The sequence below is a fragment of the Neovison vison genome, chromosome 1 (genome assembly GCF_020171115.1).
Source record: "Neovison vison isolate M4711 chromosome 1, ASM_NN_V1, whole genome shotgun sequence".
Lineage (NCBI taxonomy): Eukaryota > Metazoa > Chordata > Mammalia > Carnivora > Mustelidae > Neogale > Neogale vison.
Window position 1 is genome coordinate 312,246,822 of NC_058091.1, and position 24,224 is coordinate 312,271,045.

At 48.5% G+C, this 24,224-nt stretch overlaps 1 protein-coding gene and 1 pseudogene across 4 annotated transcripts in view; one reads left to right on the forward strand and one right to left on the reverse strand.

The window, feature by feature from the left end:
* Positions 1-575: 575 nt before the first annotated feature.
* Positions 576-24,224, reverse strand: part of SRD5A1 (steroid 5 alpha-reductase 1) — a 39,299-nt gene continuing 15,650 nt past the window's right edge. The window contains exons 5-7 of one of the 4 annotated variants that reach the window (XR_006382357.1): positions 13,810-13,917; positions 9,318-9,423; positions 576-648 (exon numbers count right to left, since the gene is read on the reverse strand). Coding sequence is in view for 2 of the 4 variants with exons in the window: in XM_044234076.1 (XP_044090011.1) it covers positions 24,097-24,211 (115 nt within the window). In the remaining 2 variants the exon portion in view is untranslated. Of the gene's footprint in view, positions 649-9,317; positions 9,424-13,809; positions 13,918-17,268; positions 19,144-21,855; positions 24,212-24,224 lie in introns of those variants that run through there. The other 3 variants (XR_006382354.1, XM_044234088.1, XM_044234076.1) reach the window with 3 other exon arrangements.
* LOC122898261 lies at positions 2,684-2,777 on the forward strand (annotated as a pseudogene).

Sequence of the window (24,224 nt, forward strand, 5' to 3'; positions counted from 1 at the left end):
GTGGCTGGCTGGGGGTTTCCATTTGCCTCCTTCGCCTACCTTACGTCCCTTACCAGCCCTCCTACCCCCACCACCTCTTGCCAGAGGCCCTTTAGACAGAACTCCTGAATTCCTGCTTAGCTGTTCAATCTGACGCCATGTCCTGCAATGTATTTTTTCATTCTTTCACTTTGTCATAGGTTTAGATGATCATAGAAAGGTTGCAAAACAGTAGAGAGTTCCCATACGCCCTTCATGCAATCATGAAATCAACACTGAACTACAGATCTTGTATAATTGTACCAGCTTTTCCTCGAACATCCTTTTACGGTCCAGGATCCCACATCATGGTTAATTTGTTGGGACCTTCGTCTCCTCAGCCTATGACGGATCCTCAGTCGTGTCTTTCATGACCTCCGGCCCAAGCCCCCCTCTGATGAACACGCTTCAGCCTCTGTTTTCATTACAGCTGAACGCCCTGTTTCCTTCCCCTCACCTACCATGTGAACTCCTGATCAGTGTTCCAGACAGGATTATTTAGGCAAGTAATGCTAAGCCTCAGTCCCTCAACATAACGGCAGCTCACTCTCACTTACCCAAATCCGCGTGGGTGTCCCTGGTTGGTTGGGGGGCTCTCCTGAGAAGCCTTCCTCCATGTGGTGGGAACATCTTAGGACACAGAAAAGAAGAAAGACAAGTGTGTATGGAAGCTTTCATCGTTTCTTTAAACAGCACAAGCCAACATAGGCTCGCATCATTTCTGCCCATATTACATGGGTCAGAGCAAATCTGGTTGTCCCCAGATGCAAGAGAAAGGGAAATGTCATTTACTGTAACCCAGGAGGGAAATGAAGCAAGGAAATCAACTTAGAACATCATCTCTGCTGCTGGCTACCCTTCTAGTCACCAAACTGCTTTCATTTTCTCCCCACAGGATAGAGCTTGCGCACACTCTTCCCAAGAAAGAAAGCACACAGCCGTTCAGCTACAGTAACCAACTCAGGGCCCAAGATCTCTGAGTGGATCTGGCCTCTCCGTGGAGAGCAGGAACAGCCCTTTTGGTCTGGTCCCCTGTGACCCGAGAAATACTTGACTTTCCACTGGTTTCCCTGATTTCCAATCCATAGTGGTGCATCGGGGTCTGGGAACACATGGAACCCTCCCTCTTGGAGAAAGGGAGCAGGGAAGGCTCACACCCATCACAGATGCACTTGAGTCCTACAGGACAGCTGTAGTGATCTTCTCTGCTCTGGAGGCTGACATGCCGCGGAGACCGCCCAGACCTCACCCTCTGGGGGCTCCTCCTTGGTCCTTATTATGCATGGCCACAGGGGAGTGGCCTTTGGGGAGTATGTTCTCCTGGTGGCAATACAGCTTTGGGAGCTCACTTCCTGTTTAGCAAAGACTGGAGAATCAAAGTTTGTTTTTATGTCCCAAACAACTGAAGGATTTTTGGGGTCCAGATTCATGGTATTCTTGGCAGTACAGTGGTTTCAAAAACTAAGTGGCTTCTGATCTAATTGTAACAGTAACCTTACCCCTTTTTTGGATGTCATTCTGGAACCTACTTCGTTTCACTGCTTCCTCCCTGCTCTGAATCTGTCTCAGCTCTCTGAGGCCACAGGGATGAGTGGGAAGTCCATGCACTTATTCACACCTTGGCCCTCAGTCACTTTAGGCACCTTAACTTAGAAGATTCACCAGTACTTAACGAGGTCAAAATATTTTTTATTCCATTACTTACTGGTTGGGGGCTAGATGCAAGTTATCTTTTGCAACCCTACAAGGTCCCGAATTTCTGGATCCTATTACCTTTCATTCTCTGCTTACAAAATAGCCAATTACTCCCTGAGCTCATCTCTTTCTTACATTGCCTTTCCAAACAGACCACTTCCAATTCAAACACATTTTTAATATTCAATTTTCCAGCAAGTCCTCCTATGATCCTACAGTGATGAGGTCTGCCTTCCAAGTCTCTGCAGGCAGCCCTCTTGCCATGTTTTGTCAGTACCTAAGCAGATGTTCAGCCATCCAATAAGCCATGTGTCTTCCTTGCCTCCTGCCCAACTGCTAAGAAAATGGATACATAGTTTTGTTACAGTCGCAACCTCCTCAAGATACCACTTTCCACACTACTCAATAAATCATGCTATCATGTTGCAATCATGTTGCAAACAACCCACAATTCCAGTGGCTCCACAAAATAAATTCATTTGCCACCTTCCCCATATCCACTGGGGATTTCCCAGGTAGGGCACTCTCCTTCAGACAATGACTCAGTGATCCAGTGCCTTCCATCTTGGGATGCTGCTATTTCCAACATGGAGCTCCAACTTGCCATAGGAGAAGAGAGGAAAGATCAGGTGTCCAAGACTTTACGGGCCAACATGGATGTTTTGTACATCACACCTGCCCACATTCTGTCAGTCAGAATTAGTTTTATGGCCCCACTCAGCTACAAAGGGATGTTTAATGTCATCTTCCTGCGCGTCCAGGAAGATAATTAAATGGTTGACAATAATTAGATTTCTGGCACAAAGACCAGTCTGAAATGTCATCTGGTATCTCTGCAGAATCAGGCATTTCTCCTCCACTGACACTGTGTCTTGTACATAATTTGCACCTGCCACTTCGAATAAAAATTATTCTATTGTCTGTAGAACCGGCAGGTAAGGAGTGCCTTGAGGTGAAGAACTGTCCCGTAGTGCTCGCTTTGGCAACACACATCCTAAAACAGGAATGATACAGAGAAGATGAGCAAGGATGACACAGAAATTCATGAAGCGCTCCACGTTAAAAAAGAAAAAGAAAGAACTGTCCTGTATAGATCTCCGTAGAACCCCAGCTTGGCACTCGCAGGTGCTGTTTGTCAAGAAAACGAGGAGCCCAGAGGGAGGCCAGACTAGGAGGAAATGTTGACTGTTCCTCCTTGCAGAGCAGAATGGGGTTTTTCTAGTAGAAAGGAAACAACTGGAGGCTATCATAAGACATGTTTTCTAATAAAAGTGAAAGTAACATCATGCTCCTTTTTATTTTTTCAAGTGGGCAACTTGTTCCCCCTTCTCTTTCTTGGTGTTCACTTAGTAATTTTGCATTTCCCACTGGACTAGTCCCAGCACAATGAAGCTCCCAGCAGAGGCTGTTATTTATATTTCTTTGAATAGTATCTCTTGTGCTGAACTAAATTGTTACTTACTATAGAAAAAAAAAAAAGGTCCATAAGATACAGGCATTGGATGTTCTTAGGATTTAAGTTGCCACTCAGTACTGGAGATGTGTGGGGAGGCTGTCCCCTGAAGACTTTAGGACTGTGACCCAAGACTTCACTATTCAAGGAGCACAAGACAGAAAACCTTCCCAGTCAGGCAGAACTGAATCCAATTAACTGACTGAAATACACACAAATGCGGAGCAACAGCTCATTTGTTTGGTATTAACTGAGAAACAAAGGGCGCCTGAGGAGGCTGCACAAAGGAATTCTTCCCATTATCTGAAATGTCTCTGGCTCCCAAGCTGCGGTGTGTGATTGTGAGCCTGGAGGAGGAGGCTCCTCAGGGTCCTGGTCTGTCGTCCAGGGAGTCCGTCACCAGGAGGGATGGGCCAGGAGCTGATGGGTGGTGGCTGTGTCCGGGTGCCACATTTAGGGGATATCCTCAGGGGTGTGGATAGTACAGGTTTGTATTTCTCTAAACAGTTTTCTAGCAGATGGATGTGTCTTGTTCTGAAACAGTCAGCACCTAGTGACAATTTTCTGACAGGTAGATGAGAAGAAGGGCACCTTTTTATAACTTGCCCCAAAGTGCCACATGAGCTAGCTGCGGCCACATGGGGCAGGCTCGTCCCACTGTCCTTAACTCTCCCTCCACAGTGTCTGGTTTGCAGAAGGGACTAGCTGTGCAAACAGGTGGCACGCTTGTCCTGAAATCGACTGCTGGGAAGTTGGCCCCTGTTTGGGGTTTACACACCTGCCTTTGAGAAGTCCATCCAGCATGAGGGCTCTCTGAAGAGCTCAGAGTCACCCGTCCACTCTCCTGGGCGCCTTTTAACAGGATGGCACTGGAGCACAGCCCCGTGAAAATCAGAGCATCAGAAATTGAGTGGACAGTAGAGTTCCCATCTACCATTCTCTCCCCAGACATGGTTTCCCTATTATTAACATCTTGCATTAGCATGGTGCATTTGTAATAACTGGAGATATTAATAATACAGTAATAATTCAAATAGAGCAAAATCTAAACAGCATTTAAACTGAATAACTAAAATAGATGAACATTTAAGTGACAAATACAAATGATTATAATGAAGTAATAATATTATAATAATACATCATGATGAATTGAAGTCCACGGTTGACATTAGTGGTCACTCTTGGCGTTGTATCCCGTATGGGTTTTGACAAATGCATGATAACATGTACCCGTCGTTACAGCATCATACAGAGTAGTTTCGCTGTCCTAGAGATCCTCTGTGCTCCACCTGTCACCCCTCCCCCACCCCGACAACCTCTGATCTTTTCACTGTCTTCAAAGTTCGGCCTCTTCCAGAATGTCACGTAGCTGGAATCATTCAGCATGTGGCCTTTGTGGATCCGCTCCTTCCACTGAGTGCTCTGCCTTCAAGTTTCTTCCTGGCCTGTTTGTGACTTCATAGCTCATTTCTTTTTAGCTCAGAATAATATCACACTGTCGGGATGGGCCACTGTTTCTTCACCCACTCGGCTGGTGGAAGACACCTTGGTTGTGTCTAAGTTTTGGCGATTGTAAATAAAGCTGCTACACACATTCATGTGAGTTTTTGTGTGGACATAAATAAATGTTCAACTCATTTCAACCAGGTGAGCACATGTGTTAGATCATTTGGTTAAAAGTGAGTTTAACTCTGTAAGAAACTGCCATGCTGCCTCCCAAAGTGACCACACTGCCCTCCACCCAGCGATGCAGGAAAGTTTCTTCTCCCCTACGCCCTCACCAGTGTCTGGAGTCCTCCGTGTTCTGGGTTTGACTACTCTGATAGGGGTGTGGCAGCATCTCACGGTGGTTTTAATTGGCGAGTCCCTGATGACACAGGATACTGAGCATTTTCTCAGATGCCTGTCGCACAAGTGTTTCTTCCCTCATGGCCCTAATGCAGACATTTCTTCCTCCAAGCAAAAAGAACTGGCTTACGGTGACAAGGGAAACATGTTTCTAGACTGGTTGGGCTGAACATTCCTTCACCACATCTTTCAAAAGTGATGGATAAGGATACTCATACCAAGTAACATTCCTTTTTTTTAAGGCGCTTTCAAATTTGGCCATCAGTGCTAAAATAGGGAATAAGTGGGGCCCTCCTTAGGGAATCCTGGTTGGGGATGGAGATTTCTCAGCCCCATAGATCCTTGGAGAACAGATTTTGCTGCTCTGGAATGGAGGGAAAATAACCAATCCAGACTGTTGAATACTTTGCAAAGAGTAAGATACCAATAGATTTGAGATGTTTCTACATTCCTGCCTCCCACGTATATATTTTAGGCCAGGGCCGCTGGATGTTAAGAGAGAAAGAAAAGCATTATCTCTTTGACTCTTGCTTTTAATTCTATCAAACCGAAGAAGTTTAGTATCTGAGCTTGCCCTTGCACATTCTCCCTAGGCCGCTATTTCCTAGGACAGCAATACTGAGGACCACCCCGTCGGCTCCAGTGAGAGAGGCACGGGGGCGGGCCTGTCCTCACCATCACGGGAACACAGCAATAACATGCAGACATCAACAGGGATAGCAGACCTCTCCAGATGAGAACGTGACGGCTGGGATATCAGTGTTCACCTTGACCATGACGCTTGGGCTCGTGCCAAGATTTCTAGGGGGACGTTGGTGGTGGACACTGTCTGCTCTCAGGTGCGTCCCTTGAGATGGGACTGCCTGACAGCAGAGTGGCTGTTGGTCCAAGATGCTTAATGGGATCCTTCAACACTCAGTGTGCAGACAGCCCTGGTCCTAGAGACTTCAATTATTTTCCACCTTAAGCACTGGGAATTAATGAAGCCTTAGCTTTCTGAAATGCCTCTTTAATTCACGATGCCCAGGAGTCCAGGCTGATTATTCCTGGCTCCTCAGCACTTGGGCAGCTTGGCCATGAGCTTCCTGGTCCTCAGCCCCGTCCTGGCCAAGCTCTGATGAGCCTCGCTCTGAGAAGCAAGATGGGGAAGTGGCAGGTCTTTTCATGTCATCTGGGGTCTGTGTCTGGCCCGCGGACGGTGCCTCGCAATCAGCTCTGAGCATCACACAAAGCTTTCCTACATATTCTCTTCAGAACACAGAGTTTTAACAGTGTCAGTCATCCTTTCTCAACCAGCCCCACTGTAGGTGATGAAGACCCATTCTTCCAGTGTGACCCATAAAGCAACCCCGTTTCCGGCCTCTTCCTAAACGAAATATCAAGTTAGAGAGGTACCCGGCAAAGGGCCGTCCGACGGCGGGGCTCCTCTCCTACTGGGAGGCCTGCATCAGCCTTCGAAGGATGTAGGTCCGCCTCCCCTTTCCCACTCGGGGCAGAAACGATGCTCATCACAGGACCAGCTGCGCACACGGTGTGGACGCGCCGTCTCCCCAAGATGCTCCCTTAAGCATCGAGGCTCCAAGCCAGGTGGGCAGTCTTGTCTCCCCCCCGGTGGAAGAAGGAAGCCCACCCCCTCCCAGAATGCAGGAGAATGGCGCCCAAGCCTTTATGCTCTGCCCCCCAGACAGGGACCTGTCCATCTGGCCACAGACATCTAGACACAGCCCTGCGGAGGCACTGCTATCCTGCCCCGTTAGACATCTGTTCACTTTACAGAACAGCTGACTGCTCTTGCAGAAGCAGGCATTGAAGAAATAACAACATAATATTTGGTTTACATTTGGCTGCATCGAGGCGTTTACAAATGAAAGGAGAATATTCTGAAGTAGCGTTCTTGACGTCCGCTGGTCGGCGGTGATAGAAACATGACGTTCCGGCCCCGCTTTCTTCAAGGAAAAGGGGAGGATGTTCAAAAGAAATAAACAAAGCCAGCCCCGGGAAAGTGGTCTACTTGCAGCAGATCCTCGGCTGGAGCACAGCTGACTGTGTTCATGAGGTCCTGGCTCTCAGGTGAGGCGCTGGGAGGACCAGGACACGGTTTGGCTGACTTAGCACGTCACTTATTTTCTTCTGACGCTTCGGGTATTGAAATGACCCCAAACAAAGGGGCACCTGGGTGGCTCCGTCAGTGACACGGCTGCCTTTCACTCAGGTCCTGATCCCGGCCTCCTGGGATCCAGTCCCACACTGGGCTCCCTTCTCGGTGGGGACCCTGCTTTTCCCTCTCTCTCTGCCTCTCCCCTGCTTGTGTGCTCTCTCTCTCTCTCTCACTCTCTCTGTCAAGTAAATAAATAAAATCTTAAAAAAAAAAAAAAAAGAAAGAAAAGAAAGAAATGACCCAAAACAGCTGGAGGAAGAAGCCCCTCTGGCCGTGTTTGGTGCCCTCTGCCCTCAGTCCATAGTGCGGAAGGTACTCCTGACCCTGGGAAGCGTCCTTTGAGGAAGGTACAAGAAGTTTCTGCCTCGGTGCGCTTCCATTCTGAGCTGGACGGCCAGCGGGGAGAGTCTGCCTGCCGCCGGTAGCCCGCGAGTGTCCCCAGATCGCATGTGACGGAGGCTGTACCCGGCGGCCTTGCTGAGGGAGAAGCAGGGACGCAGATGGTTCGGGGAGAAAGCAAGTAGAAGGTGGGAGAGAAGTCACTGCCAGGAAGAGCTCCAGACGCCAGAAAGTCAAGTGGGGAGAAGCTTCAGCTCTGAGTCCTGGGGGTGCTGGAGGGGATTCTGAGCCCATGGAGGAGAGGCTGTAGGGCCAGGGGGAAACAACCTGCTGCTGGTGATGGTTAAGATGGTGACAGCCTCTGGAATGCCCCCTGAATTCAACCCCTTCCTGCCAGGCCAGCCCCTCCCTCTGCCCTGCAACCTAGGTGACACCCAAATCCCAAGGCTGAGGCCAGAGACAGGCCGGGGGCTGGGGACAAGCATGGGAACCACCTCTTCCATGCTGGGGACCTGGGGACGCTGAAGTGGGGAAGGAGGTGCTCTCAGACCCTGGCTTCAAGGAGGGGGAGGGGCAGATGAGCCAGAAGGGCACTGTGGGAAGGGCTTTTGCCTCTGGTCCCAGCCCGAGTCAAGGGAGGAGCTCGCAAGGGCCTTGGGTCCTGAAGAGGCGGCTCCGAAGGGAGCAGTGAGCAGGGAGTCTGCATGTACCTACTTCTCCGGGGATCCCCAGTTATAAGGGAGGGCCGCGGCCAGGCAGAGAGGGCCAGGGGCTAACACCCTGACCAGTGACGGCCAGGACGGGTTCCCCGAGGACAGGCTGTGGCTCCAGCAGCAGATCTGTCTCCCTGCAGAGAGGCCTCCTGCCCGGCAGGCACAGGCAGACAGGGCCGGGGTCCCAAGCTGAACCCTAGCTAAGAGCTGCCCACAGTGGGGTGGGGGACCCGTGTTCACACATGGGGAAAAGCAGGCGGCGGGCCCTCCCCAGGAGTGCAGGAGGCCAGAGGCACCGGTGACCACAGACTGACACTTGCTACAGCTTTTAAAGTTACGATTTGTTTGGCAATCTTGGACTTCATGGTAGCCCAAGGACTCCCCAAATCTCATCGTTGGTGAAGCTAGTCAGGGTTGAGTCAGTGCTTTGAGAATGAGGTCAAGTAACAGCCCAGAGGCAGATATAGCGGTTCACACTGTCCTAGGGAGGGGCTGTAGCTTCTAGAAGTTACTTCCGCCCTGCGACGGCCACCCCTCCTTCCCTGCAGGTACCACTAACTTGCTTCCAAGGAGACAGGCTTCCAAGACTGAAAATACACCGGCCAGTGGTGTTTGGCGGCAGACTTGAAGGCCTCCAGCCAGGGGCAATGCCAGGCACAGTACTCCAGACCCTCCTCCTGAGAGCCACCATCCCCCTGCACAACTCTTCCTTAGGGATCCAGATCCCCAGGCTTCAGTGCCCTTCCCGGCTTCCACTGAAGCCCAGGGCTCTCGTACCGTGGCTTTCTGACTCTGGTAAGAAACAAAGTGAAAGTCGTTTTCTGTATTTAACAAGCATTTTGAGCCCTATTACTCCGGGCTCCCTATTAGGTCTTCACATTGGACTGCAGTGGACATGTGTGTGTGGTGTGAACCACGAAGGTCATGTGGTGCTCACCAGGGATCCTGCCACCAACCCTCATGAATGGAACACTCTGGGGTGTCTACCATTCAGGACGGCCTAGCAATAGCTTGGGAAAGTGGCAATGTTTTAGGTAAATAACTAGCATAGAACCAGTCAAAATCGGAACAATCTAACACACTAACAACCAACCTGCTGCTTTTGTTGAATTTGTGTCTGATGGTCTCACACAGTGCTGTCACCGTAGCGCGTCCTGCAGGCGTGGGGCTGGTGCGTTACAGCAATTTTGCGAGGAACCCTAAGGCAGATAGTAGCAAAGAAAAGAGGAATCACTCATGTCTCTTTCACTGTGACCGGGCAAAGGTGCATCTTTATAGGATGAGGCCACTTTTGAACTAGTTGTTGTTTTTTTTTTTTAAAGTGAAAAAATCAGGTTAAAATTTTGTGAATAAAAATGACATTTTTAGTTAATAATATTCACTTTTTTTCTGGTCCAACCAGTTTGCACTGTACCTGGAGAAACTCCACTTTGAACAAACCTGTACTTTTAAAATATTTGATGTAAATGTGAAAATATTTAATGAAGTATTGTAACTCAGCATTGTATATATAACTAGCTACTGTATATATATATCTACACACATACACGGTAGAGTTGTATAACTTAGAGTATATAGACAACATATGTGCTATATACACAGTATAGTAGTATAACTTTATGACTCTGGGATGTTACTGGGAAAATGCTCCTATTTTGGTGACTACCATACTTAGAGTGAATTTTTATAGGCTTCAGCTTTTCGCATCAAAGAGCTATATGCAAAGCTGGCTGATGTAGGAGCCTGCGAACTCTTGGGTTATGAATCATCCAGTGTCTCCAGGGCTTGACATCTCCAGAAAGAGCCAAGTGGGGTAATGGTGTAGGAACGGTTCTCAGGTGTGCATTCCATTCTTTGCAGGGCCGAACGTTTGAAAATGAAATTATTATTTTATGAATGAAATTATTATGTGTTCACAAATGAAATTTTTAAATGAAAATATTCATAGATATTTTCAAATGTATTTCAAATGTTTCAAAAATATTTTCAAATGTATCTCAGAAATATTACTCAAATATGATATTCATGAAATATATGATGAATGAAAATATTTATTCATAACTGAAATTATTATTTATTCAAATTGAAATTTTATTTGCTTTTTAAATACAGAACTCTTAAGCCTGAATTATATTTTGCCTGCCAGCTTGAACTGGAATTTCTTACGGTATTACAGTCTACACTTAGTGTGTGATAAAGTGTCTCCAGATCCCCCAATAACACACTTGTCTTGTAATTCAGTCCATGGGATAAATACTTCTGAGCTTTGACAATAAAGCAAAGCTTTCAGTAATTTTAGTCCAAGGATGATGAATATCAGAAACGTAATTACTAAAATTTACAATGGTGCACAGCTTAAACTCATACTGAATGTTCTTCAAGGAACATGTAAAAAAAAATTTTTTTTTAATTCAATGTTTATGGCTAAAACTTCCTAAGTGTCAAGAGAAACTCAGCTAAACTTTGAAACTCACAGTTAAAAAATTAAGAAAATGCTGTGTTCTTGGGTGCAAGTAGATGACCCTTTGGAGTGTTTGTGGTCCGTGATCAAGTCATGGTGAACTGTAAGACCGTGAGTTACTGGGGCTTTGATCAGCACTAAATATCTGAAAATTAAAAAAAAAAAAAAGGGGGGGGTGCGAGGGAGAGAGAATAAGAGAATGAAAGGAAGGGAAAGAGAAAAGGAGAAGAATAAAGAAGGAAGTTGGAAAACCACATTGAGATATCACCTTACACCAGTTAGAATGGCCTAAATTAACAAAACAGGAAACAACATGTGTTGGAGAGGATGTGGAGAAAGGGGAACCCTCTTCCACTGTTGGTGGGAATGCAAGTTGGTGCAGCCTCTTTGGAGAACAGTGTGGAGATTCCTCAAGAAATTAAAAATGGAGCTTCCCTATGACCCTGCAATTGCACTCCTGGGTATTTGCCCCAAGGATACAGATGTCGTGAAAAGAAGGGCCGTCTGTACCCCAATGTTTATAGCAGCAATGGCCACGGTCGCCAAACTATGGAAAGAACCAAGATGCCCTTCAACGGACGAATGGATAAGGAAGATGTGGTCCATATACACTATGGAGTATGATGCCTCCATCAGAAAGGATGAATACCCAACTTTTGTAGCAACATGGACGGGACTGGAAGAGATTATGCTGAGTGAAATAAGTCAAGCAGAGAGAGTCAATTATCATATGGTTTCACTTATTTGTGGAGCATAACAAATAGCATGGAGGACAAGGGGCGTTAGAGAGGAGTAGGGAATTTGGGTAAATTGGAAGGGGAGGTGAATCATGAGAGACTATGGACTCTGAAAAACAGTCTGAGGGGTTTGAAGTGGCGGGGGGGTGGGAGGTTGGGGTACCAGGTGGTGGGTATTATAGAGGGCACGGCTTGCATGGAGCACTGGGTGTGGTGAAAAAAAATAATGAATAATGTTTTTCTGAAAATAAATAAATTTAAAAAAAAAAAAAAAGAAGGAAGTTGGAATTTGGAGATTGCCCCAAGTGGCCTCACTGCTTCACCCCCATCCCAGCCCCTCACCCCCCCTTGGCTCCCTCCACCCCCTCCACCTCACCCCTGCAATGCAGGGTGAGAGCTCCCGGCCCTGGACACCCTCGCCAGCACTTAGGTCAGGCCTTTTGATGCTGCCGTCTGTCTCTGGTGTATGTCACGGTTTTAATTTGCACCTCCCTGCGACTGAAGAGGTTAAGCATCTTCCCACGTGCTTCTCTGTCTCCCACGTAGCTTCTTTAGTCCATGTCTCTTTGAATCTTACGCTTATTGAAAAGTCCAGCCTCAACTCCTGCTCCCAAAAGCCGTTCCTACTCTCCCCATCCTGTACTTCGTCCCTTCTGACCCTCATTTCCTCTTCTCCGAACTCCCTGCCTGCCCCGCAGCCCCTCCCCGGCCCCCACGCGGCTCTCCACATTGCTGCCCCAGAGTGATGGGTCCTCCTGTCGTCCTGCAGCAGCCACGTGGGCACCTTCTTGCTCTGCTCCTCCCCTGTCCGTCTCATCCCGCCCCCCAACGCCCCACTCCCTCTTCTCACTTTATTTTCACCCACACCGGCCTAACTGGTGAGCCTCCTTGCTCCTCCAAACCTCTGGTCCTACAGGTATCACTTGTGCCCAGGCTGTTTCTCCCTGAATCATATAAATACTGCCCTCTCTGAGCAGACTCGCGGGGCCCTCTGTCCTTTTAAATTCCCATAATGCAAATATCAGGTTGTATATTCATGGTACATCGGTCCCCATGCCAGCCCACAGATCTCCTGAGGACAAAACTGTATTTTGCCTTTGATCACCTGGTGTCATGCAGAGCCCGGCACGGTGGGCCGCAGGCAGCTTCAGGGACCGCAGACTGAGTGACCTGTCCCTGCCATTCTCCCTCGGGCCCCAGGTCTCAGGGGATGTATATTTAACCTGTGAAACACCTCCCTGCTCCCCTGCCCCCGCCAGTCTGCAGAAGGGCTCAAGAACTCCTTGTGCGGCCTTGAACCCCGAATTCTAACAACTAAGACAACAAAGCCATGTTGAAGACTCTGTCCTAGGGATACAGGGGCAGCCGCAGGCCTGCGTGGGGCTCTCCAGGGTCCCGCCTGCCTTGTTGCCCCACGTCTCCCTCCCGATTTACACACCCTGGCTTCACTCTCCTCACAATCTGGGCTCCATGGCCCTTCTCTGTGTTCTCTTTTTTAAAATTAAGAAATAAACAATACATAAAGCTACAAAGTATAACATCACCCCCAGTATAACTAGTCGTATTACATCCTCCCCAGTATAACTAGTCACATCACATAAGCCCCCAGTATAACTAGTCAAGTCAGAAGAAGTAGATTTGATACATTTGCTTCAGATTTCTCACACCAGCAGGAAGACTTGCCCATCGCACAGCAGTGCTGTCACCTAGACTCCTGCCTCAGCCCCCTCGTCCTCGAAGATAATCACAGTCACGGGCTTAACGTGTGTCCAGCCCACATCTTCCTGCTTCTATTACACACGTGCTCCCCGCAGACAGTAAGTTTGTTCCGCCTCCTCTCAAACCGCTAACACTGTACTATTCTCCAGCGAACCACTCGGCCACTTGCTTCCTCCCTTCACCAGAAGGGTAACCAGGTCTGGCGGTTCTTTGTCTCACGGGTCACTGTGAAGCAAACCTCTGATCAGCTTTTGTGGAGAAAGTGTCCGAAATCATCCCCAGCACAGAAGTATGGAGAGCGCTTTTCTGTAACGCCCCCCGGCCAGGCATCGGACCTCTTAACTGATCCTGTGTTTTTTGGTTCTTGGCCTTCTGTTATATTTTCTAGGATTGACTTGATTGTACCCTGTACCTCTTCTACCACATATTTGTTTTCTAATTTCCTAGATGCACTGTTCTCGGTAATTTTGTTTTCATGGCATCCTATTGCTGTGTGGGTACGATAAACTCAGGTCTTTAAAACATCGAGGTGTGACGGACGCCCAACGGACTGCATGTATTTACAGTATGATTTGGTGCAGGCAGATGGAAACCATCCCACTAGCAAGATAATGAGCATCGATCCCAAATGCTTCCTCTGGCCCCTCTGTAAACTGGCAAACACTCACCTTACACAGCAGTCTGTGCTCTTCTGTCTCACTTCTTTTGGCCGGCATGGCGCTCTGAGATGCTGTCACTTTGTTACTGCCGCTGTGTCCCTCTCACGGCGTGGTCCACTGTATGGACACAAACAGCAGACGGTTAGTCATTCACCGGCTAAAGGACAGCGGGATTGTTTCCGGTTTGGGGCTGTTGCAAATAAAGCTGCTATGCACGTTCATGTAAAAGTCTTTAATTAGATACATGCTTTCGCTTCTCCTGGGTAACTAATTACCTAGGAGTGACATCCTTGCGTTGGATAGCAAGGGTGTGTTTCACTTTCAAGAAACTGCCAGAATGCTTTCACCACGGCGCTTCCTGGGGCAGGGTGCGTGTCTCAGAGCCTCTGCGTCCTCGCCAAGCCTCTGTTGGTCATTTTCTTCAACGGAAGTTATTCCGAGGAAGGTAGATAGCCCGTCTCCCGCGGTTTGATTGGCGCTTCCCTCGTGACCAAACATGGCAAGCATCTGCCTGAGCTTTCTTGCTGTGTGTGTGTATTCTGTGGGGAAGGATCCGTTCGAATCTTTTGTCCATTAAAAAGATTGTTTTAAAATTTTTATTGTTGGAATTTGAGAGTTTCTTATGTATTTGGAGGCAATTTGTCCGTCTTACGAGGGGTCCGTTCCTGCACATTGCGGAGTCCTGTTCTGGGACACATGATGCTCTGTCCACGCACCGACTGATGCCCAAGCTCCTCTATTTTTTTCTAAAATATTTCCCTTTTGCTTCGGGAGTGATGTTTCTCCAGGGGCCTATGCTTTCCTTTCATGACGTAGACTTCACACTACCTGGTGGTCCTTGGTTGTCAGTCCTGTATTTGAAAAGGCTCCAGGAAAGCTGGGTAGAAACCTGTACCTGAGGAGACCCTGCCTCCCCGGGCCCTGGTGCAACATGAGGCAGAAGGGGACCAGCTCCTACACCGGTGGCTCCCCACGAACCCAGTGTGGGGAATGTTTCTTTCTGGGATGCAAACTTTGGTTCTCCTCAAATAGCTCATTTTTATTTATGAGAGGACCCGGCTCCCACTGTGTGTTTCCCAGAAGTGCATGTGTACATAGCTTCTGGGTTTTCTGTGCTGTTGGTGGGGTTCTTGAGTGGAGGGGGCGCTCTGACGAAGTCCAGTTGCTTCCACCTTGGTGTGAGCGGCACCTCCCTCTTCCGTTAGCCCCGGCATGAGGACCTGCCATTTCCCCAGGGAACACTGTGGGCTGCTGTCGCCACAGCCCCCTTCCTGCCTGATCAGCGCCAGCCCTGTGCCCTTCAGTTCCCTCACAGTGATTCCAGCCAGTCGGGATCAGGAGAGGGAGTTCATCATAATGAATTGGGGACTTTTAAGTATACTTCTAAAAAACATAAAAAATCATTCCTAATGTGGCTTTTTTTTTAAAAAAGAAAATACCTTTCTAAATCACTGTAGAAAATGTAAAAAAGAAAAGAAGTTGCAAACAAATAATAAAAACAGAAAATATGATAAAAGGCATGTCAGTATAGCAGTTAGTGGGAGAATTCGAGCCAACATATTCAATGGCAAAGTCTGCTTATCATGTTGTTAAAGATAACCACACAAATGACATCTGAAGTCTTGGAAGGGCCAGTAAATGCTGGATGAAAAATTTGCCAATAAGAGCAGCGAGTGGTAGTTCCCACATGAGAGCCGGATCCCAGGCAAGCAGCATTCAGCAGAAGAGCACCTTACGCTGTTAGCAGGGAGAGACAGAAAGTTTTGCAGAATGACCGCATCAAACACAGAGCACTGGGTGTTACACACAACTGAGGAATTACTGAACACTACTGCTGAAACTAATGATGTACTCTATGTAGGCTAAATGGATTTAAATTTTTTTTAAAAACCACAAAGCAAAAACTCTTAGAAATATAAGGAAAATCTGACATGGAAGAAAAACAAGGTTGCAAAGAATTTTAACAATATGATCAATATTCCTGAATGAACAAACTACAGAACAAACAGCATCAACTACAGAGAACAGCCTTGTTCTTGCTATAAAAGGCTAGAGGTGGGGCACCTGGTTGGCTCAGTGGGTTAAAGCCTCTGCCTTCAGCTCAGGTCATGATCTCAGGGTCCTGGGATCGAGCCCCACATCAGGCTCTCTGCTCAGCAGGGAGCCTGCTTCCCTTCCTCTCTCTCTGCCTGCTTCTCTGCCTACTTGTGATCTGTCTGCCAAATAAATAAATAAAAAATCTTAAAAAAAAAAAAGGCTAGAGGCTGCAAAAGGAAACCTTAGAATCTGCAAAGTAGAGACCTCATAGCAAACAATCTCGACCACATCCACAAGTGTGAAAAAGAACAAAGGCTTTCAATGAAATCTCCCAAATGGCTGAAAAGAAAAAAAAAAAGCACCATTTCCAATAAACATTTCTTAGAAATACTGAGATCCAAGTAAATCTAGGAAGTATAGCTGGAGACCATTTAGGATCCTAATTCTAGGAAAATGTGGTTGGTGTCACTTCGCAAACACACAGGCTTCAAGGCTGAAAACCGCGCTGGGAAAGCAGCTGAACAAGGCAGTCGCCTGAGCAGTCAGGAGCCCAACGACAAGACCCCCTACCAGAACAGTGAACTCGAGAGAAAAGCAGATGCGAAGTCAGGAGATACAGGGGAAATCACCATAACACAAATTAGTTTAGAGTAAAACAAGATAAACAGAGAGTGAGTAATGAAGACACCTGCCAGATCAGTGTCCAAGTGGTCGAGTTCCCAGGCCCTGCCCCCTCACACCTGCTCACAAGCCCTCCTCCTCATTTCTGTAGATCTATGGAGTACCTGTGCAAATCTCAAAAGAAAGCGCACGGATTTTTTAAGCAAATAAATGATCCCATTGGCTAAAGTAGAAAACAGGCCAATAAGTGTGCAAGAAAATAAAAGAATGCTCCAAATAGTAATCTCAAAGGAAAGCATTCCTGTTAAAATCACATGTGAATCCTGATAATCCCTGCTTTTATTCAGTATTGTCTTCAAATGTCCTGCTACGGTAAGAAGCAGACAACAAAAGCAACAGCTTCAAATACTCCCAAACAAGAACGTGACATGTCTGCAAACGACCTGACCGCAAAGCCAGGGAACTGGGAGTAACCAAAGAAAATCGCTGGAGCTCATAAAATACTTCCAGCAGCATGGCTGGATGGGGCAAATATGTGACCGTTGATAGCTCTGACTTCTCCTAGTTACAGAATGTAATGGGGATGCTCACGATGAACAAAACATCCAACACCTAGGAATGACCTTCCTGAAAGTGCACGGGTTCACACGGAAACTGTCCGTTGCACAGCTCTGCCAGGGTCTGGGAGTACATGACGCTGCGAAATTGTTAACATTAGTGGAAAGCAGCTTTCAGGGCTCACGATGCTGTTCTCGTCTGAACTTCTAGATGCAGCCGTGTGGATACACTGGAGTCATACTGAAGACAAAATGACTGGACTTAATATATATAATTTTATTAATCTTCTTGTTGTAATTAACCCAGTAATTGATGACAGTTTAGTAAGTTACAGTTTTTAGGAAATGGAGGGCAGGAAACCAAGACAGAACAGGGAAACTTCCTATTAATCGTGGACCCAGTGCGGGCTGGCGAAACCAGGAAGGACGCATCAGATCCTGAGTGAAGGCAGAGGTCCAGTGCCCCGGGCAGCTCACACGAAGAAGGAACACTCACGGAAGCTTCCCAGCTCTCAGACCAGCATCCCCCCTCCCGCCCCAGGCACCTTCTGGAACCCGGCGGCCCCGATCAATCCTGATGTGCTCAGCATTTTGTCAGTACTTATTGCTTCATGTTTTCAAGTAATTGGAAAATGGTCAGAAAAAGGAATGGTGTTCTTTTAATAACAAAGTTTCTCTTCAAAAATGTGCTCTTTCCAGTGAGAATGAAGCACAGGGGCATTGGGCAAGTTTTCTGTGAATTCTGAAGCCACAAGAGACTCAAAATCACGAACCCTGAGAACACACCTTCTACGTAAAAGCTCGTGAGGACACCGACCCTGGTTGGGAAGGGCAGCCAGGAGAGGGTGTGGGGCCTGCCCTCTGGGTGCTCAGGACGCCCACTCCCGCAACCAGTGAACAGCGTCAGCGGGCCAGAGTGAACAGCCTGCTCCTTTCCCGGCTCCCACGGTTTCCTGCTCCGCGGAGGTGGCCACCCCGGCACGGCTGTCCCAGGCCTGGAGGACACCATCAGAGCTTCACAGAGTGTCATCTGGGAGGTTTCTTTCTGGCAATGTGCAGTAAATATCATCACTGCCATCTATCTCCATGGGCCTTTCAAGTACATCTAGAGTAAGAAAGTCTGTTTCAAGGTACCGTCTTGTAATATTGAGGGCACTTTTTTTTTTTAAATTTTTTTTTCTCCAATTTATTTATTTTCAGAAAAACAGTATTCATTATTTTTTCACCATACCCAGTGCTCCATGCAAGCTGTTGAGGGCACTTTAAAAAGAGTGCCTTAGAACATCCTCATTCTACCCAGAAGGGAAAAAAATCATCTTAGACCACAGACTACTGGCAATCAGCCCCTGGCAATCAGCATCAGGAGGAACATAATCATGGAGCCTCTAAGAAGTCTTTTGAGTGGAGGACAGAGCGGCCTACCCCTTAGGAGCACATCTGGGACCGTGCCTTGCAGTGCAGTCAGCTGGGGTGCCAGGCTGTAGAAAGTGCCAGATGCCTTTGTCCAGACATCAGCCAGGTCTCCTGTGTCTCTTTCTTTGCCCCAAGTTCCCTGCCCAACAGCATGCACAGTGAGGGCCCAGGCATTCCCTGGGTCTGTGATCCTCCGTGGGTGTCCCAGCCTCTCTGACCCAGCAGGATGAGAGGAACCGGAGAGGCAGTCCTGCCTTTATCAGGGGAGGGAGCAATGTCGCCTTTGGCCTTGAACTGATGGCTGGAATGAGTTGTATGAGGGGCAGTCCACAGAGGCCACCAGATAGGGCTTGTCATTCTGGTCTTGGGCACACTTAGCTGTATGTAGTCAACAGGAGGCTCCAAAAGCAGATAAACGGTCCCTGTGATGACCCGGAGTTCCGGATTCTCCACCCAGTATGCAGCCCAGTCTGTCAACCTGTGTTTCAGTCCGATTAGTCTGTTATTAGGTAGCTTATAGACTCATAGGGAAAAATTCCTACAGCAAATCTTGAAAAAATATCCAGTAGAAGGAAAAAGACAGAGACATAATTCATTTATATAATCATGAAATGCTTCAAGTCAAAGACCATTCCATGGATAATGGACTTAAAACAAAAATGGGATTATAATTTTTCTGAATTTTGGATAATCTTCAAATTTCTCAAGATACCACCTAAAATAAGACAAAAAAGGAACAGTAAGAAAAATAAATAATTTCGCTGCTTAAACATTTAGATGCTGACGAAATGGACAACACTTCATTACGCAGGAATACGGGGATCTTCAGGAGCAACACTAAAAACTGTGGCATTCCAGATATGTAGTTTGATTTTGTCTCTATAATGAATAACTAAATATATTTTATTCTAAAGCATGATTCATAGGAAGAAATCCATTTAATTCACTCGGGAGGACTGTCTCGAAGGTCTTCTTCTGGACGTTTCCTGGTTTCCGCAGCCCCAGGAGAGCTCCGGCTGCAGCGCCCCCGGGCTGTGGAACAGTCACCTGGTTGCATGCCAGGGGGCTCTCAGACAAATCGGGAAGATGCAGCACGGCCCGGCATTCAGAACAAACACACATTTTCCGCTTTGATATAAATGACAAGTCCCCCTATTCGTTTTGGGGTAGAGGCCAGCTGGGGAGGGAAGCAGCTATGTGGACGGAGTGAACACTTACAGTGACCCCACAAGATGGAGAAATAGCCGGAAACAAGGAGTTCCCGTCAGCACAACAGATAAACAGACGAAGCATCATGATGGGAAGCGACTATGAGCTCATATGGCAGAAACGCATCATGAAGGCAACCTGACAGGGAATTGACAAAATTTGTTGGTTTCTGCCATGTTTCACCCTGCGGCTGGCAGACCCAAGGGGGAACTGCAGCCCTTCAGACGGCCACGGGTGCCTCCGTGCACTGCCCCGTCCTGAGCCTCCAGAGAACCCACTGCTGTCCTGCACCCCCGGGGGGGCCACGCGCTGTCCTGTGCCCTTGGAGGGGCCATGTGCTCTGAAGCTGGGATGCAGGCCTCGGGAGCAAGTATCACTTCCTACGCGGGGCTGTTCTCTTCCAGACTGTGAGGAGCCCGGACACCGGACGCCCCCGTGGAGGTGGCTGCGGCGCCAGCAGCACGGAGCGGATTGGCAAGTGCCATACTCCGCTCCTCTCGGCTCACAGCAAGTTCTCGAAGGCTGGCCCTAGTGTTCCCCTGCGTAACCCACCCAGATCCCTAGGCTAAGAACTTGATGCCCAAGGGGGCGGCGCTAGGAGGCGGAGCCTCTGGGAGGGGATTGGGTCATGGGGTGAAGCCTTCAGGAATGGGATCTGTGTACGGATCCCCCAGAGCTCCATGGCCCTTCATCGCTGAGGGCAGTGCGGGAGGACCGGACTGTACAGCCAGCAGGGGCCATCACCGGAGCTCCAGCACACTGGCCCCGACCTCAGACCTCTGCCCGCCACCCCCATCTACAGTGTTTCTGTTACAGCCCCCGGAAGGCACTCAGCCTGCGGGCACCCCTGGATCGCAAGCAGGTTTCTCAGAGGCCAGGCACCCGCCCGGAAGCCAGTGACACCTTCAGACCAGCAAGACCAGGCCGGTGATGCCCACACGCGCCTCTGGGACGGTCAGAAGCAGCACGGGGCAGCACGGCTAGCCCCTCATGATGTCAGAGCGAGCCTGTATCAGATCGAAGTGTTGTCACCTGATGCAGAGCTTTGCCAAATACATTCGATTCATTTCACAGACACCATTCTATAGGAATAAAACTTACTTTGCTAAAATGATTAAACTACTTTTCTCATTCATGTACATCATGACGTTTGTGGATCCAGCTCGAGAAATCATATCTCAAAATTTATAAATATGTGTATGTATATTATACACACACACACACACACACACACACACACTTTTAATAGGGCAGGCAGCATATTTTTCTCACGTGTTGTTCCATCCCTAGAATCTAAGCTGTCACTTATGTGACGCTGACCAGAGCTGGATATGGATTATTTTTGTCTTGATTTTATCACTGTGGAGCCCGAACTGAGGTAGAAACTAAGACAACCCGTCACTGAAGGCTGCCCATGTCATCACATGCGGTTTAGGCTGAATCGGACAGAGTTCTTCGAATTCTTCTTCAAAGCACCAGTGGTCTTTCCGGCCCATGAGCAGGTTCAGTGCCCCGTGCTCCTCTCCTGCAAGTCTCATTCCTTCCATGCACTCCCAGACCCCACGCTCTGCTGTGAGAACAAGGACGTCCTTCACAGACTCGTTCTGGTGGGTCTTTATCTGTTTAGGTCACGACACCATCTGTCATTGTGTCCCAAAGACACATGGACTTCAGTTTTCTAAATGACATTACACACAATTTTTTATTTCAACAGAGCTCCTCCTCCAAGGCTGTCGCCGAAGGCTGGCCTCACCTGCAGGACCCTGGTGTGGACAAGCACACACCTGGGCTCAGACGACCCCTTGGCCAGGCGCCGCAGGAGCGCTTCCAAGCCAGGGCAGCTTCCTTATGTGAGCACGCGGCTCGAGGCTGGCAGTGGACAGAACTGCCCAGTCTGAAAACATTCCTCTTTCCCATTCCTTGACATTTTGCCCTCAAACCACTGTATCTGTTAGCGACTTGGCACAGCTGACCCAATGTTTCCGACCTAGAGCTTCTTTGTCAGTGTAATTCTCTACAAATTTAAACATTTCACATCTGATTATGGAAATAAACTGAGTGTAATAAAACATTAGTTTGAGAACATCATAAAACACCAAACAGAGGGCTAGGAATAGCCCCATGGATTGTTTTCTGTAATCAGCTGGGTTTGCGGGATTAGTTAAAAAAAAAATAGCTTTTCCATTGTCCTCAGCTGGTAAATCAACATTTCCGAACATACTTCCACTAAGCTGAATTTATTAAATTTCCGGCAATTAATATTGGTTTTGTAATGACATCAGTATAAATAGCAAATGAATGAAAAAGAATCCTTTCAACTCATGAAGGTTTCTGCAAAGAATACCTTTGGGTTTTTATTAACAGAGATGTTCATTCGGAAAATGAAAATTATTTATTTCTATTTCCTGTTCAAATGATAGAATTTGAGTATTTCCCATTAGAAATTTGAGTATCTCCTACTCACATGTCAAGAGAGACTTTCCCATGGTCATTTGAGGAAGCGTCTTTACCACCGACTCGCCTCTTGTTCAGTCTTCCTGTGATCCAACTTCTTAGCTACCAGTACCATCCCATTTCTCCATTACTAGAAACCAGCCAACATCCGCTTCCTACTCTCTCATGGAACTAACGCAGCACAGTAGCTTGTTCCTCAGAGGCGAAGTGAGAAATCGATGCGGGGGGGCCCTGCCTGGGAAGGAGGAGGGAAGGGTGGAGGGAAGGGAGGAATGGGGGCAGGAGAGGTCCCCACGAGCACAGGACTGCTGGGCTGGACCCAGATTCACTGGTATTGCTGTCACTGTTTCTTCTCCAAAAGGCTTGGTTCCCACCTGGGCAGACACACCTGCAGCAGCATGAGCTCTGGGGACAGGAGGAAACGCAGGGCTCCAGAACTCACACACGTTGCCTTTGTCTTTCCTTACAGCCCAGCGGATTCTGGGTGGCTCAGAGGCCGGTGTCTTGGCTTCCTGCGGCTTCTGCAACAAAGGCCCACACGCTAGGGGGCTTCCAAAGAGGCAGGAATGCTGCCTCCTAAGCTCTCAGCGAGGCTCCTTCTCTGCCTCTCTCAGCTGCCGCAGCCGCAGGGGTGTGTGGCGGCATCACCCCGGTCTGCCTCCACACTTAACACGGCTGTCTTTGTGTGTGTGTCTGTACATGGTCTTCTTGTCCTTGTGTGCACGTGTGCAATTTCCCTCCTAAGAAAGTCACCAGTCCTGCTGGGTCAGAGGCTTGCTTACTCTAGTGTGACCTCCCCAACTAATTACATCTGCGATGGCGATGACCCCTATTGCCAAATAAGGTCACATTCACAGGGTCAAGACTGCAACATCTTTTTTGGGGGGTGGGGGGAGAACGCAATTCAACCCATCATAGCAAATAGTTTCGTTTCCTGTCACCTTTGATGCTGTAACCTGTTTCCGAGCCTTTCTTGGTGTGAGCTTTCCTTACCTCTGTCCCCCTCCGCAGCTCCGGAATAGGGACAGGTCCCAGTTCTCAGATCCCCCACTGTCTGGAGCACAGTGGGGCACTTCAACACATGGAGCGCTGAAGGGTTCTTCTCCTGTAATCTCAATAATCTCGGGCTTTCGGCCTAAGGTATACAAAACCTAGCTAAGGAGACCTTCCAGCTCTGCTCTTTCTCCACAGTGTCTCTGGTAATAATCTTCTGCAACTTTAAATACATGGTGAGCCCAGAAAGAAACCTAGGAATTCTGACTCTGAAAAGTCTGTCTGCGTCCCACGATGCCATGACATCAGTCTGTCCTTCTGGGGGCTTCTCTCTGCCCCATTTCAAGAGATGGCAGGTGCTGTGGAGTCAGACGATGCTGTGTCTGTGTATGCCTCCGAGAGTATGGGTGGCATTGAAGAGCTTCACGAAATGTATTTGGGGCAATGCAGCCAGGGAAGGGGGGCAGTGCCCTTTCTAGCTCAGGGGACACAAACGATCCCCATGGGCACTGATGTGAGCCGCCTGCCCAGTTTCCATCATCACTATGGCCTCAGGGGATGGCCCGAGACCTCTCCCATCTGAAAAGCTGGGACTTTGTTCCCTGAGCCTCAGTCCCTTCATGCGTGGGACTGGGAGGGGCGCTACCCTAGGTTCGCTTCCTCTTTGACAGCCTCGGATTGGTTTTTATGAGTTTGTACTGGTCCCCGAGATCACAGGCTGTTTGGAGGATCTGACACAGGCTGGGGCCCCTCACCTTGGGAAACAATGTGATTTTGACGGCGCGCACAGCCTGGGAGTCTGGACAGAGACCGCAGGTCTGCAGGGGGTGCGGGGCGCTCATGTGCAGGGGCTGCGTGAGGGTCCAGCCGGGCTTCTTCCGCACATGGTGTGCGCCTCCGGGCCCAGCTGTGGGCGCTCGGCATCCTGCAGACGTGCTCCTGGCCAGACCACGAGTCCCTTGCCCGAAGCTTTACTGGACCATGGGCTCCAGCAACGAACGTCTGGAGGGGCTCAGACTCCGGTGCAGCCAATGATAACATTGATGTGCAGCCGGTGATTCTCAGAGCGGGTTCTTCTCTGGACGTCTGCGTGGTTGTGGACTCGATTAGCGAACGCCCAGTGTACCCTGTTCCAACAAA